General features: G+C 36.9%; 1 protein-coding gene across 15 annotated transcripts in view; it reads left to right on the top strand.

The window, feature by feature from the left end:
- The window catches only part of MATN2 (matrilin 2), a 66,864-nt gene that overhangs the window by 17,133 nt on the left and 33,185 nt on the right, over positions 1-16,546 (top strand). For 14 of the 15 annotated variants that reach the window (XM_035319585.1, XM_035319584.1, XM_035319590.1 and 11 more), the window contains exons 3-5: positions 3,887-4,456; positions 8,082-8,204; positions 12,361-12,483. In XM_035319585.1, the coding sequence (XP_035175476.1) occupies positions 3,887-4,456; positions 8,082-8,204; positions 12,361-12,483 (816 nt within the window). Of the gene's footprint in view, positions 1-3,886; positions 4,457-5,707; positions 5,754-8,081; positions 8,205-12,360; positions 12,484-16,546 lie in introns of those variants that run through there. The other variant, XM_035319599.1, reaches the window with a different exon arrangement.

Consider the following 16,546-nt stretch of genomic DNA (forward strand, 5'->3'; position numbering starts at 1 on the left):
AAAGAAAATAAAGGTAAGTGAGGCTGAGGGAAAATGAAATAATAAAATGACAAAGAAACAAAATTTAGGAAGAAAAATTTTAATGTTTTAGCTGGGAGAATAGTCTTCTCCTGTTACTTAATCGAGTGAAGACTTCAGTTCTGTTATTCAGATAAAGATAAAAATCTAAAAATAAACCTTGTTGTTGCTGGCAATCTCACACAACATGTAATTTTTGTATCTATATCACTGTAGAGCTAAGAAACACAAACTATTGAACCTTAAAATTGTCACTGATGCATTGCCTGTTCAGGCAATAATTTGTCTATGATCTCATTTCTTCTTAGCTGATCGCATCTTTCCTTTTGCTTAAATTGTCTTAGTCTATAGCAAAAGTCATCATGGAACTAGTATTTATTTGTTATAAATTACTGTTACAGTGTCTAAATGTCTTAACTCTAGTGTAGTATTTACCAAATGGAGTAATTAAGAATTAAGTAAAGATGTAGGACAACAACAGAAAATAACTTCATTTTAAACAATCTTTTCAAGGGAGACAGCTTGCAAAAACTGTTGAAAAAAAATATCATCTAAAACTTGGATCCTTTGAGTGTGTTCAGCTTGAATAACCCAAAATGGAAATGTTTGAGGATACCGATAAATTAAATAACGCCAAGGGACATTTTTGGGCATTGGGACTCCACCATTATTATTGTTAAATTGCTAGAGCTGTCTCTGGCCCATGTTGATTAGCACTCCCCAAGCAACTTCTGTGCATGATGCAGAGGATATGGGGGCAGGAATTATTCCCAGTAGGCATTTTACATGGGGCCACTTTGTTCTAGAGAGAAGATGAATTTAATGCTGTGAATGTGGACCAGCTGACCTCTGAGCTTAGTTTCGCTTACTGAAAGTAACTTCATAAAATTTTCAGCTTTAGAAATGTGAAATACTCCTTTAAGCTGTATTTTATGCATCTATCTGATTGGATCCCAGCTGGATTCTTCCAGCCAAAATCTCCTTGTGTTGTTCTTTTTGTGGAGGTGGCATCACAGTAACTGTTATTTCTAGAGAAACTGGGTATTGAGCAGAGGAGGAGAACATGTTTACTCTTGACCTGACCATTCCTTTCCTGACCTTGTCTTGCCTTTGGATAATATATCTCACATTTTGAGGCTTTTTTTTTTTTTTTAACTTCTGTGTTGGCAATCCAAAAACTGTGCTGACTTAGATATAGGTTTCTGGATGAATAGCTCTTCTCAATGAATGTGTCACTTTTCATAAGAATTGTAGAAGGGAGTTACTTTGTGGTTTGAAGACGTTTGCCAAACTTCTGAGCAAGTTCTCTGTTTAAACATAAGAGCTGGTAGGAGGAAGAGGTTATAGTTTGCAAGGCAAGTGCAAAACCATGGAGCTGCTAAAAAGGCGTCATTGAAAGTTTATCTGAGGGGATGAATGTTGATATCTGTTAGCCATTACTGATTGCCACTCCTCAAAATACCACCCAGCTGGAGTTCTGCTTAGTAAAAGAGTTATACTTAATATTTCATGGAACTCAGCTCAGCTGAATCAACGTTAATAATTACAAGTTTATTAAAAATCCCCAGAAGACAAAGACTTTAAATATATGTATATTTTTGAAATGTTTGGCATTTCTATAGAATTTTTCTATTGAAAGTGGTTTTGAAATATACTATATCACATTCTTCTGCATAACTAATGTAGCACAATGGGGGGTATTTCTGGTAGTACTATCTGCTAATGCTCTCCAGGTTTCTTCCCACCAAGATTTGTTCCTGACTTCAAAATAAGGCACTGAGTCTCTTCAGACTGGGATCTGAACATTCAAATTAAAAATCCCAAAATTCAAAATAATTCAACAGCAAGGCTTGTGTTTTGAAATAGCAGTCGTTTTGCCCTTCTCCCTCCTCTGTCATTCCCCTCATAGGCACACACACATTCTTGGCCTTCTTTCTGAATCTTTCTTTCCCCTTGCCATGCTCCATCAAGTCTTATCTTAGTGTTATCTTGGTATTATAACTGAGCTGGAATATCCCATATTAGTAAAAATAATCATTAGATATGCCATTGATCTAATAAGTTGGAAAACAGTTAATGTGTCAGGATATATGTATTCCATCAGAACTGGGATTTTTATTTTTCTGCTCAGATTGGCTTGCATTCAACACGCTCTGATTTCTAAAGAATAAGCAACTTGAGCATATTCCTACACTTATGAATAAAGCCACACTGTAGACTGCAGAGAAATAAATCCAGGCAGTCATTTTTATGTCATCAAAGAGCATTTTCATTCTGTGCCCACAAATGTTCTTGGTAATCTATGAAAGAGGCTTCTGAGTTAACAAGTGAGAATAGGCATCTTTCTCACCCCTTTCCTTGGCAGTAATACATGGTTAGCATTCATCAGCAGTCACAATTGAGCTCGTGTAAAGGCTTGTGGAGAGGCAGATGTTGTTCCAATTGAGTCTTTGATTGGCCCACTTGTACTTGTGCTGTATGACACGGCCTTTAATTATACAATCAAATAACTACTTTTTCCACAGGGCATCTGCCGCACTCAGCGCACAAGATGGGTAAGAGTGTTCTGGGAATTGAATTGGGTTTGGCAGGGAAGGACGCTCCTGGTTAAGGGCACCTCAGCTTAGTAAGGTGAGGATACTACTGCAGTTTGGTGAGCTTTCTTGCTACCTCTAATATTTCTATTAAGCCTCAATTCATTTCACATTACCAGCATCCCAGGAAGTCTTTTAAAGTCCTTTTAAACTTCTACCATACACAGTCTCCTGTGGCAAGGCTCACAGCTCACGTCCCTCTGCTTGCCGTAAGCCTGCCATGTTCTGGCTTTCTGTATAGGAGAAGCCAGTGAACGGCCAGTCCTTATCCATTCTCATCCTGCAACTCACATATGTCAGCAACGGATGCTGAGCAGAAGCCAGAGGGTGTACCCAGGGCCTTGGAAAGCTCATAGCATGCTCAGAACAGGCAGCCTTCGCTTCTGCTGTTACCCATGATAGCTTCGTCTGCCTGTCTGTGCAGTTGTCGTAGACACACCCTGTGGTATTTCAGCTTCAATGGCTCTTGGAAAAAAAGGCTGTGTTGATGACTGAAACAGAAAATTTCAGGAAGTGTATGAGAGGTCTTTTTTCCAAGTCGAACGCCATTGTAGAAAACTGGGTTTTGTCTCTGGTGCAGCCACAGAATTTCAGTGTGATGCTGAGCTAGTCCAATAGACTCGACTTTTCCCAGATGGCCATTAATTATGTGTTTGAAATCATGGGGTTTGATTTGCAGAAGTGCTGAGCACTCACAGCTGCAGTTGACGTCATTGAGAGCTGTACTTTGTACATGCAAAGCACTCCTTAGTGCCAAATTCCCTGAAAAATCAGCCCCTTCACATCTTGGATCAGTCACTCCAATTAACAGATGCTTTTGACCTGGATTTCTGTGTGTCTGTTTCTTTGTTTTTAACAAAGGACTAATACCACCGTGTGTCATTGGAGTGCTATCCCATTAGGATTTCTCAGTTCTCGGAAACTACAACAGCAAACATCAACGTGCAGCCCACTACAGTAATAACTATGTAATTCAGAGAGGGATTCCATCCTGCGTGGGGTTTGAGGTCAAAGTCTCAACAGTGCCCATTCTGAGCACGGATCTCATGAAAATAATACACTTATCAAGTAACAGGCAGCTACTGTTATTCACCAGAGACCAAATTCAGATTGCCCAAGTAGCTTAAGTTCTGGCATCTCCTATTTTTCCTGTATTCTCCCAACACTTGTCAGGGTATTTGTTTAGACAGCATGTTTGACACTTCAGGTCAAGCTGATCCAATCTGCATTTCAAAGTTCTTGTTAAGAATTGTTGTTTTCATTTCTTCCTCTAGAAAATACTTGTAACAGAAAACGTCTGGATCTTGTCTTCATCATTGACAGTTCTCGCAGCGTACGTCCTTACGACTTCGAAAAAGTGAAGGAGTTCATTTTAACCATCTTGCAGTTCCTGGACATCAGTCCCGATGCCACCCGAGTGGGCCTGATTCAGTACGGCAGCACTGTCAAACAGGAGTTCTCTCTGAAGACGTTCAGGAGGAAGCAGGAGATCGAGAGAGCAGTGAAGAGAATGATGCACCTGGCGACTGGCACCATGACTGGGCTGGCTATTCAGTATGCCGTGAACATCGCGTTTTCAGAGGCAGAAGGAGCTCGACCTCTCAGCCAGAACGTGCCTCGCATTATCATGATAGTGACAGATGGGAGACCACAAGATCCAGTGGCAGAGATTGCTGCGAAAGCTCGCAACTCAGGAATCCTGATTTTTGCCATTGGAGTGGGAAGAGTGGACATGAACACGCTGAAGTCCATTGGGAGTGAACCGCATGAAGAGCACGTATTTCTGGTCGCTAATTTCAGTCAGATTGAAACACTGACCTCCGCCTTCCAGACTAAACTTTGTGGTAAGGCTTTTATACATAGGTTTGAATGCATAGATGAAAAAAAAAATTAAAAAAATAAAAAAATAATCATGCATTTTCATTTTTTTTTCTTGTGGAACCTATTCTATTAGAATATATATGCTGAAAAAGGGGAGGGTAGCTAGACAACATTCAGAACAACAATCATACATATGGGGAAAAGCTAATTCTACTGCTAAGTGCCATAAAATGTGATGTAATTCCTAATGGTCATAAGCACTGAGGCAAACACACATACCACATTTTTCCTATTCGTTGCATAACAACAATTAGTTTACAACCCTCTGCTATTTGAGCATTAGATAAGTTGTTTCATCTATCGATTTTAAATGTGATTTCACTTAGTACTTAAACTTCAACCTGATAACTCTGTCTTTTGGTTATTAAAATAAATAAATAAATGTGGAGCTCATGTTATTCCTCTTCCAAAACATATTAACTATGTACAGTTATCTCTGAGCATGCCTTCTCATTAAAAGTGAGAGACAGAGATATGATAAAAGTTTTATTCCATCCACCTTAAATACAGAAAGTTAGGAAAAGCTTTTGCCATGGTATTATTCATTCATACCATAAAGTAAATAATATTTTAATAGGTATTAATTTACAAAATTACCTTTTACAAATACTGTGACATATATAATTCATTTTATTCCAATCTGTGTACTTGTTATAATGGCATGAAACAGAGACATTTTCAGCAGAGTCCAGGGAAAGAATACATGGTGAGGCCGAATGCTCATTCATCTCTTATGATGCTTTTTCCAGGGAAGAACTGAGGCTTATTGTCAGGATAGGCTGGAGAATTTTCCTTACTTGGTCTTTTCCAAAACTGTTTCAAAGAGCAATAGAGCTCCAGATGAACTGCATCAGCACAGAACAACATCACAGACATCCATCAGATAATAGATTTTTTTCCTGTTTCTCCCTTGCCGCGGTATTAGCTGGCATAGTAAAATACATTTAAAAACCAAGAAAGAGTAAACTAAGCATGGATTGAGAGTTTAAATGGAATGAACAGCAAATGCTACAAAACTCCGTTTTATGGGATTTTTAATAGCATTTTAGAAATGAATCCAGTACAAGTACTACTTAACCTTTTTCTGACTAGGCAGTACCCAGTAAATGTATTAAAGTTTTATAGTTCATCTTTAATCCAAATACATGTGATCCTCAATAAAACCATCCCCCTGCAGATGGAGGAGTATGGAGGTGACAAGGATTGCTGCTGCCTCCTTTACTCAGTGAATGCCTCCACACCATTTTTCAGGAGCTGAAGGTGAGATCCAAAAAAACAAAACAAAACAAAACAAAACAAAAAAAAATAAATAAAAATAAAAAGCCAGGCCAGATTCAACACAGAACTTAATGTGTTAGCATCCTGGGGATTTCATCTTAAGGAACTAAACATCAGCTAGGATCCTTAATGTCTTGTTGAGTGTGGACTGTGAAGCAGCATTCAGCTGTCTAAATTTGAAAAGAGAATCTAAGCATCTCATAGCCTGGAGCACCTAGGTTCCTCCTGGGAAATGGACGTAGAGGGATTATCATTGTAGCTGAGTCAAACATCTGGACACCTTGATTCTTTCCTACAGCAATTCAAGGCACCCCTCTCTGGTCAAGTTTCCCGGCACGCAGTCTGCTAGGCTTCATGCCTTGGGAAGAGAACTTGACTCCTGATTAGTCTTGGGGTCTGGATTGTCCTTGTGGCTGTGGGAATGTGCCTTCCTGGTTCCCATGAAGATAAGAGAAGAATTTGGCCAAGTGATGAAGCTCAGTGGACAAAATAAAAAGTAAACTGAATTAACTACTGTTTCCCCTGGATAGCACAGATGTCTCAGGCCTTAGCAACTAAATTCTCAGAAGAATCCATTTCAGCTGACTGGGTTTCATCCCCTGCTAAGTCAGACTGCAGTTGCTGCCTCTGGCTCCTAAAGATTCAGTGGTGTCAGACACAGCATTTGAGGCCAGGGGATCCCACAGGCCTCTTTCTATTACCATGCAGTAAGGTAAAGGAGAAGGAAGCAGTATCCTGGGAAGTCAGAGGCATGAGAATTGAGACAAAAGTTGAAAGAAGTTTCAGAAGGGAAACAGAATATGGGACAAAATCCACAAATGGAGATGGAGAATGAATAAAAGAAGAGTGAGAAAGACACAGAAGTTAGGCTGGAGCCATCAGGAGCAAATAGTCTTTATTATTCTCCTGAAAAGTAGATAGTGGTGTCATCCCCATTTCACGCTGGAGGAATGGAAGCACAGGAACAGGGCAAAAACTGTCGGGATCATCCACTAACTTTAAATCTTTGACTCAGTGCACTCAGTGGTCTGATTTTCTGGAGCATTTAGCATTTAACATAATGGGATATATGCTTCGTATATACCCTTCACTTGCAGCTGAGAGAGGTCCCAGCAGCTCTGTATTTACACAGATAAAATATTCGAGGAGTTTTGTTATGGCAGGATATGGTGAGTTCAAAAAAGCTGATTGGGAGATTTGGCAATTGTGGTGGCTTGTATATTAGTAATAAATGCATAACTCCGGCAGCCATTCCAAAGACTGGATACACAGCATGTATCTCAACAAAATTTTTTTTTCATAAGTTCCACATGTACCACATGTTTAGTTATTTATTAGGCTTCTGTTGTCGCTGCTAGATTACCATGGAATATCTATACCATAAATTTTGATGTTTGTCAACCTAGCACAATAAGGAGCACATCAATCCCTGTTATTGAGCAGAATGTATTATTTTCCTCACATTGTTTTCTGAGAAGTAATTCACCTGTTCATTATAAGAATGACATACGAGCAGTGCTCTAGTGGAAGGAAAACAGCAATGAGATTTAGTATTTCCCCAAAAAGTGCTGATATGGGGAAAAATAGTTAAGTAATGAATTTGACAGAATAGGCTTGCTATTCTTTTTTTTCCTTCTTCTTCCTAAGTCTGTTGCATTTTATTACTTGCTATTAGAGACATAAAATACAAATTGATAAAAAAAAATAGTCAGGAAGAGTTATACTCTAGTATGTAGCTCAGCTCAGCTCCTCCTTATTGAGTCTTGGAGATGCTTCACCTCATCATAGCCATACATTGCCCATACATTCCTCAAAATTAATAACTAAGCAAGCAAGATTCTTCAAGTTGTTTTCCACTCATTCTTCTTTAGCATTGTGCTGTGGGGTTATTTTCTTCATTCAGGAAATTAAATGTTCTCTAGAACAGTTTGTACTTAAATTACACTTATTTTCTTAATTTGAATGTGGTAGGTTTGTTTCATTGTTTTCAGAGAACCACCAAGTAATTAGCATTTCCAGATACTCTGTTGTAATTTTTTTGTTTGTTTATATCTCCATTCCACATGCAATTTCATGTCCAAAAACATGCCAGCAACAAGGGCTAGACAGCTAATATATAAATTCCTATTTTTGTTAGGAGTAGACATATAATACTGTTTGGTAAACCTACACTCAGATGTAAGCTTAAGCTTCTATTTTTGTGTTGACTGTTGAAATTTAATTTGAGTTTTTTAAATGGCTTTGGTAAATTTTTTTAAATCATATATATTTAGTTGTGACAAGCAATTAATAACCTCTTTTTTCTTTCAGTTCCCCATATGTGCAGTATAGTTGAACATCATTGTGATCACTTCTGCATAAATACCCCCGGCTCCTATGAATGCAGATGTAAACAAGGATACATCCTGAACGCTGACCAGAAAACTTGCAGCAGTATGTTATCTTTTTCTCTTTTTCACTTTTCTCTTTCATGCTCCCGAAAAGCACTTAACGTCCCATGCTCTTTGAGCTGGGCTCATAAAGAAGGACTGAGCTCAGTATGAAATTAATGCTAATCATTGCAAAGAGTCTAAAACTGTAAAGTTGTATTTCTTTTGCCTTTTTTTTTTTTTTTTTTGTAAATGAAGTTTTCATAAGCCTTTATGAAATACATCAAACTAATTTTTATACATGACTCTGCGGAAGTACACTGTAACTACATGAAGTTGCTTTTGAAATTTATTGGTGCAATAAGTTCAAGAATGAAACAACATTCAAAGAAAGAACTGTTTCATCATCCCACATGAAGTGAGTCAAACTATTTTTGTAACCTGTCTAGAATAGGAACCAATACTAAGTGGTAGATAAAGGTGGAATAAACCGTGTACTAGAGAACTAGGAAGTAACTTGCCAATCTGGAAAATTCTTCCTAACCTCTGCTTGAAGTCTAGCCTTAGGGCCTTTAAAAAAATACTTTCAAAAGTCTTGCTTATGCTCTCATTTCCTTCTTTAAAAAGATCAACTTTTTTCGAGTTTAAGTAATTGGCTTTAACTATAGTTTATAGTAACGAACTGTACTTCAGTTTAATTCTGATCTTTGTAAGCAGTATTTCTTTTGTCCATTTTGACTTGTTTCCTAGTAATTAACAGCAGACTACATAAGATGGGTATGCCAAATTTATTTCTGTATCCACCATTATTTTAAAGCAATTGTGGGACACTGTGTTTTACTGCTTGGGGAAAACGCACTCGCTAAAAATGCAGTTTCTTACCACACAACACTCCATGGATTCAAGCCGAATTTGCCAAACTGATTTTAGCCAGAAACATAATTTTGGAAAATGTTTTTTCAAAAAGCTGGAGGAAACTTCCATGGTGAGAGCATAGTATGTCCACATCATAATAGATAATTCAGAAGTGAGGTGAAGGATGCAGGCTCAAATCCTGATCATGTGTTTGGAACAGCTAGTTTGGGATTATAGGTTTTTTTTTGTCCCTTGTTTAGTTTTGTATTTTACATCACATACTTAACGACCACTGAAACAATGGGAGTATGTCAGTATCTGGGAGGACTCTGCCGCTTGAAGATTAGAGTCCTTACATCTGCAACAGGACACAGTTTCAACCAGAGCCTCTGCAAATAGAAATGGGGACAAAAGAATGTCAGCACTGGAGTGATGTGGGCATTTTTGTCAGTGTGTGGGAGCGTGTTCAGACCCCTTGAGCCCAATAGGAAACTACTTTTGAATTGTTTACCTCCCATGCTGTCGGGCTATGGGATGAGCTAGTTTTAAGAATCTTTGTTTTCATTGCCTTTCTCACCAGCATCCCTTAGATATTTGTCATATGCATGTGTGAATTGTAGAGGAATGCTTAGTATTAAATTTAACACTTTATTCCAGGTTTTTGTTTCCTCAAGAAGAAAAAAATTAATCTGAAATATGTTCTAATTATTACTTGACTTAGCAGCTAAGCCAAGATCAGAACAGTGACAAGAACAACTTTTAACACAGCCAATTCTCTATGCTTCTTCACATTTGTTGTAGCTCTCCCAAAAATGGGTGGTCAGAATCCCAAATGAGGCCTCTAACTATGCAATCACATTTCAATAATATTCCCTAGCCTCTTCTTTCCTTTGTTTCCCTTTTAAAATGCTTCTCATTCAAAACTTTTGTATCATATAAACCTTTCTTTTAAACCCTCTTTGTGCCCCTGATTTTCTTGTACCAAAGGCTTTTTAAGGAAGAATTTTTCTGCTTTCAATTTTCTGAAATTTATTTTAAATACAAAATTTCTCTTTTTGAATTTTCTCCTATGCATTTTTTTCCTATCTTCACCCCTAACATCACTTTCGACAATTGAACTTCAAGAATAATAATGGAAAAAAAAATGGAGAATCAATTAGATTTAAATAATGGAGAAAAACTGAGAAAATTTTAATTGCAAATATGAAAAATTGTTTCTTTATTGTATCTTCTGGATTGTTGTGTTATATTTCCATAGCTTTTATCAGCCAGTAGTTCATCTTTTGTTCACTGCACTGCTTGATGTTACAGATTAATTTCCAAGAGAGTTTTGGAATTGTATGTGGTTTTCCTACTGGTGACCCATGCACAGTAGTCCTCGATGTGTTGCTTTGTACAGTTTTTCAAATTCCACTGCTTCATTACTTTACTTTTTTTTTCCTTTAAGTTATGACTCAGTCTTAAATTAGTTTTCCCTGGTTACCTATCACACATGATATGCTTAACTATATACTTGTTTTGAGTAGGTTTGAATTTCCTAATTGTAGAAAGGACATGCATCATTCAATGTATTTGTAGCCTACTTCTAATGGATATTTTTCCACATCACCAAACTGTAAGTTAATTTTAGCAGTAATACTGGAAATCTAATATTGAAAGCCATCAAACTGACCATAAGTGTTCTAGGATGCTGCAGATTGGTGAAGGAGGGAGATGGTGTGGTAGCAGTCTACCAAGGTCAGATCAGTCCCCAGAAAAGTCCCCAGAGAGGTAACAACATTTGTGAGCAAGGGGAACGAAGCTGGACAAACTGGACAGCTTATTTCTAGAAGGAAGCTGGAGAATGGTGATAGAAAAAACCCCAGTCTGTGACCATTTTAGTTACTTTCATTGGCTGCCGATTTTTGACTCATGCGAAGAGACAGCATGTTCCTCCCTGGACCTCTATGTAAAATAAATCTTCATTATATTTACATTTCATGCAGTACATGGTCAACATACAACAGATGTATTTATCTAACTTTTGGATACACTTGTCAACTTGTTCATGAACAAATAGTTTCCTTACATACACATTTTATCACTTGCTAAATTAAGCAACACATAAAAGATGAATTTTATGGAATTAAAGACATACTCCTTTCATTATTTTATTTTTATTCTTTTTTAAAAAAAGAAGCAACTCAACCACCTTCCAAAACAAAGCCAGGAAAAAATGTTCCTTTGTTCAACTTCAAATATTCTTTATTTATGTCATTTAGCTGGTTTTGCATCCATGCAAAGGATGGAAATCATTAACAAGGTTTTACATCTATGCAAAGGATGAAAACCTACCATTGTTCCTTTTACCAACTCTCATCTAAATTGTCTAGAGAAGAGTGGTTGTGTCAGATAATGGCTGTTCTGTACTCATTACACTGTTTGTGTAACTTAATCTCTTTCATTCTTCTCTAGATATACTCAAATTTTATACTAATACACAAAGCAGTACAAAAGAGCAAATGTGGCTGCAAAAATTATTGGGATAATATTGGAACAAGAGAGTTAAACCATTGTTTATGCTGTTCATCATGCCACATGATATGAAGCAGAGCACTATAAAAGAAAATTCATATTTGCTTGGCTAGTTTCCTTAAATGTGTTCCAAAATACTTTTTTTTTCTTTTTTTTTAGCTGTAAATGATAATTATGTGTTGAGCAGTCTCTGGGCCTGATCCTGAGCAACACAATATTCTCTGCTTTCCAGAGGTTTCACTGGTGAAACCTGGGGTTCTCAGAAAGCTTCAGTCTATTGTAAAGAAAGCCAAATGTGCGTCGTTAGACCAGGAACTGAACTGACCTCATTTGCTGTAGATATTTTTCCCAAGAGATTTTTTGCTTGGGAGGGGTAACTTGCTATGGTATGTTGCACAAAATTGAAAAATGATAAAACTCAGAAATGGAGCTTTTGGTGCCCCATTTTCTTTTTCTTTCCTTTTCTATCCTCATCATAATTTATTAGGGTTGATTGTACACAAAATTAAAAAAAAAAGACACAAATACAAAAAAAATATTTTATTAAAAAAAGAGAAGTACACCCATTAAATGTTTCAGTGAAATATTCAGTCAAGCAAATCCAGTAGGCACCAGTGTTCCAGTAAGTGTTGTTGCCTTCAGCTAAAGGAATGAACTCCTCAGCTTTGAGTGGTTGTTCTTGCTGTTATAAAAGTTTTGCTATGTGACGGAATATCAGCATGTTCTGTGTTGAAATGAGCTCAGCTCTAAAGAGCTGTTCATAGATTCCTGAAATTTATTTCCAATATGTAGTCTACCTGTACAATATGGAAGGGCAAAGAACTTCATGTTTGTGCAATTATGTCTTGTAGCTCAGGACCTCTGTGCTGTGGAGAAACACGCCTGTGAGCAGATTTGTGTGAACACGCCTGGGTCTTACGTCTGTCAGTGTTATGAAGGGTACGAACTCGATGCAAATGGAAAGAATTGCATTGGTGAGTATGAGTTTAGCAATTCACTTTTATCTTTTGACACAAACCAAAGGAAATTAAATGTAAATTAACATCCAGTATGGCCATAAACAATGATGGCTAAGCTGTCTTCTTCCACATTGGTGGTAGATAAGGAAAAACATATATGACATGTTAGTAGGCCCTTACTTATGAGGAACGGTGACTGGGAAAAATTGTTCCAATGAATTTCACACAGAAAAATAACATTGCTATCTTGAAACTAAGCTTCTAATGTTTTATTTTAGATCCATGCAGGTGGCAAGCATTGTACTGGCATTGATATATATGGGCATTCAAAAACAAACAAAAGCAGACAAACTTGGTATCTCCTCTTCAGACAGAAATTAGACAAAGAAAACGTGAAAGTGGACAATTTATTAACATTTCTCACTTGGTTTTATGGTCATGCCATGAGAACTTTCAAACTCCTTTTCAAAGGATGGCTTTAAGGAATGGTTGATCGCCATTAAAAACCCATCCAACATGTGCCTTTAATTTTCACTATGGGTAGTGAAGAAGCGAACATCAAGCCTAAGATATCTCAAAACAGCAAGCATGGAAATACAGTACAACAATTTTTGGACAAAAAACATACTTCCCTTTCTATTAGCATAAAACTATCTCACTTTTTACTTCTCTGTTTATACACATTAAATATTTTAAAGATAATTCTGGTACATTAGTCTATTGCCCTTCTCATAAGTTTATCATCCTGCACTACATTTCAAAAAAATACTGTCTTCTGGAATCCACCACAAACATAACTTGTCTCTTATTGCCTTCACAGCTATTATGTTACAGAATAATCCTATTTTGACGTGCAAAATAGATGACAGTTTATGAAACTGAACATTCTGCTTATAGTTTCACATAGGACACACAAATGAAGTTTTGAGCTTTTTTAACTTAAGATAATGTGTAGTTTTAAAGAACATTGACTCTGTACTTCTCTCCAGAAACGTTACTGCACATGTAGCCTCATGAGCCACATAAAGTGTTTACACTTCTTAACATAATTTAGCATCAGCATAATTTGGGTACTAGCAAATCACTTTAAGAACCTGCTTTCTGAAGTTGTATTGTTTTAAAAATGCAGCTAATAATAGTTGCTTAGGCAAGAAGGCCTTTCAGACGTTATAGGCCAAATTTCTACATCTAACACTCCACAGAATTTCATCTAGTAACCTTAACCTAATCCTCGTGACCTTCACCTGTGTCACAGTCGGACTTTTCTCTGCTATTGATATGACTGTATCCTGAAAAGAAAATCCATGACTTCTTTTAGCAGGTTTTTGAATCCTTAATTCTTTTTTTACCATATATTTAATCTGAGATATTCATACTTATTGTCATCAACTGTTATTACTATTTTGTTAAGTTCTATTCCTCATTTCTGAAGGACTAATTTCTCTAGTTAAGAATCGATTGCAATGCTAATTGCTTTATTAACGTACCTGTCAGCCAGTTACCCGGATGGCAATAATTAAATAAAAGCTCACAACCAGCAGCTTACAATGCATTCATTTAAAGTGACCACTGAATGGTGAAGTAGTCTAAGTGTTTGCAACACACTGTTTATGAAAAAATTTACAGATTAAACAGCATTTGAAGCTATCTATTCAGTGATAATTATGGATAGCAGAGCACTACCATTTTGCCTTTTTAAACAGCTTTTCATGTTAACCTTTCATATGAACAAAATCCTGCCAGTTATAAGTTTGGTGGCAATGAGCCCTTCTTTCTACATTATGCTGCTGAACACACAGCACCCTCAATCTTGGTCCCACTCTCCCCTTCTTCTTGGTGTTGCTAGCCATGGTGTCTTCTCTTCCCTGGCACTGGTGCTGAGCTGTCTCCATACTGCTGCAGCTGTTGGGCGTGGGCTCTTTTCTCCTGGCAGTGATTTGGCTGCTGGCACCTGTCTGAAATCCTGGCACTGCTGCATTTTTTGGCTGGTTTCTAGGTTTTAACAAGTCTTCCATGAGTTTTCTCTTCTCCTACTCCACATTGTTTTTCATTTGCCTTATACCTTTACTTATTCTGTCACATTTTCTTCCTAGGCTTTCTTCTGCACTTCTCCTTAACTTAATCCATTCTTTCTTCTGTACTTCTCCTTAATTTAATCCATTCTCCTATAAAACAAAACAAAATAATGAAAAAACAACAACAAAAACTATATAAACATCATAGTAGTAAAACAGAAATATTAGAGAAAGATAAACTGTGCTGCCCACAGATCAGAGAGGGCAACATGAGCACCCAGAGTGTGAAACTGTTAACTGGATGTAAAAGATAGATCTCATCACTTAGCAACTAATTCAGAACAAGAAAAACATGGTGGAACAAACAGGGAGATGACAACTGAATTCATTGCTTGCTTGCTTAAAAATATCATTAATTCAGAATTAATTAGAAAAGTTTCATATTGAAATAGGTATGGGCTAAAATTAAAAGTTCACATTCTGGTGTCTGTCCTGTGACTCTTGTGACAATAAGGAAGTGTAAAATAATAAAACTTAACAAAAATGAAGAAAATATTATTTTGCTTTGCTCTTATACAGATGTTATGTATTTTCTGCAGGATTGCAGTACTTCAGTATAAGAAATATAGATTTATAATTCTTTTTAGTCTTTTCAGGAAGATTTAAGTCCTCCAGCAACTTACTTGCTGATTGACATGCTGTTGACAACTTTCCCATCTAAGCAAGTACCACCAAAATGAAACGTGAAGCTGAAAGTGAAATTAAATTGTAGGTAGATTACTAATGCCAGTCTGCAAGGATAAGCCTGCATGGAATAAGGGACCAGGGGAGGGAGAGGAAATAAATAATACATATCTCCAAAAGCAACTGTCAAGAGAATATTCTGAATTCCTAACTGTCAGTGGAAAAGCTTTATTTAAATTGATATGCTCATTATTGGTAGAGGCCAACAGACCTACTTCTATGAGTAAGAGGTTCCCAGAATTAATATATGTGAGGCAAAGCAAGCCTGGTAAAATCAGTGTCTTGTATGAATTATTTATTTTGAGGTGTTTCTTTTTTTTTTTTCCTTTTTTGCCCACAGTACATTAGCAGCTGCATAGACCTAAGAAGGCACAGTCCTTCCCTGGAAGAGATTGTCATCTGAAAGTGCTTGGGGTGATAGTTACTCAGATGTTGATAATAAAGCATTCTAAGACCTGTTGAACCATTCAGTTGCCTCTCAACTTCATAATAATTAGTTGGGCAGTTACAGATGTTGTGGTAGAAGTGCACATTCATTAGGATTTAAATGCAGAGGAGGAGGTGACTTTATGGACAGATTTAAATAGGCTGTTTCCCAGGTATGATGCTGCATAGAAAGAAATTATATATTCTTTGACTTATTTGCTATGGTGTCTTTTAAAATACTTGGAAATGTGCAAGTGGTTAGAATTAATTTCAGGGGAAAGCTGACTAATTACATGACACATTATATCCTTGAAATATATATTCAGCAAATACATTTTTATATGAAGCTATTCAGTGTGGAAACAGAAATGTACTTGCCAGGAAAATGGTCTCACATGGTAGAGAGTAAGTAATCTAATTTGACTTCATTCAACACATTTATTCCTAAGAATAAATCTTCCTAAAGAAGCTCTTTCAAGGTCACTAAATGGATTATCTGCTTTCCTGACCAGACTTTGACTAAATATCTTAGCACACCTGAGTGTGCATTATTTGCAAAGGAAGGCTATTAAAGGAAAAAAAACTGTTTTCATTAAAACAAACTTACAGCCTCTTAAAAACAGTCTGGGAGTATCCACAGTGTAGAGCAATAAAAATAAAAAATAAAAAAATTAGTCAGTTGGCAAAGAGGCTGAAGCTGTCTCATTAAATGTCTGTGAAGCTGGGCACATTGCTGTCTTCTGCAGAAAGAATTAGGTAAACTTGCCTAATGTAGGCCTGGAAGCTTTTGAGGGTCAGAACACCTGCCTTGTGACTTGACTTTGATTTCTTCTAGAGCTTTCTGTGTAAAGAAACAGCTCAAACCACAAAGAAATAATATAATTTATTTCACT

This window comes from Oxyura jamaicensis, chromosome 2 (assembly GCF_011077185.1).
Source record: "Oxyura jamaicensis isolate SHBP4307 breed ruddy duck chromosome 2, BPBGC_Ojam_1.0, whole genome shotgun sequence".
Taxonomy (NCBI): Eukaryota; Metazoa; Chordata; class Aves; order Anseriformes; family Anatidae; genus Oxyura; species Oxyura jamaicensis.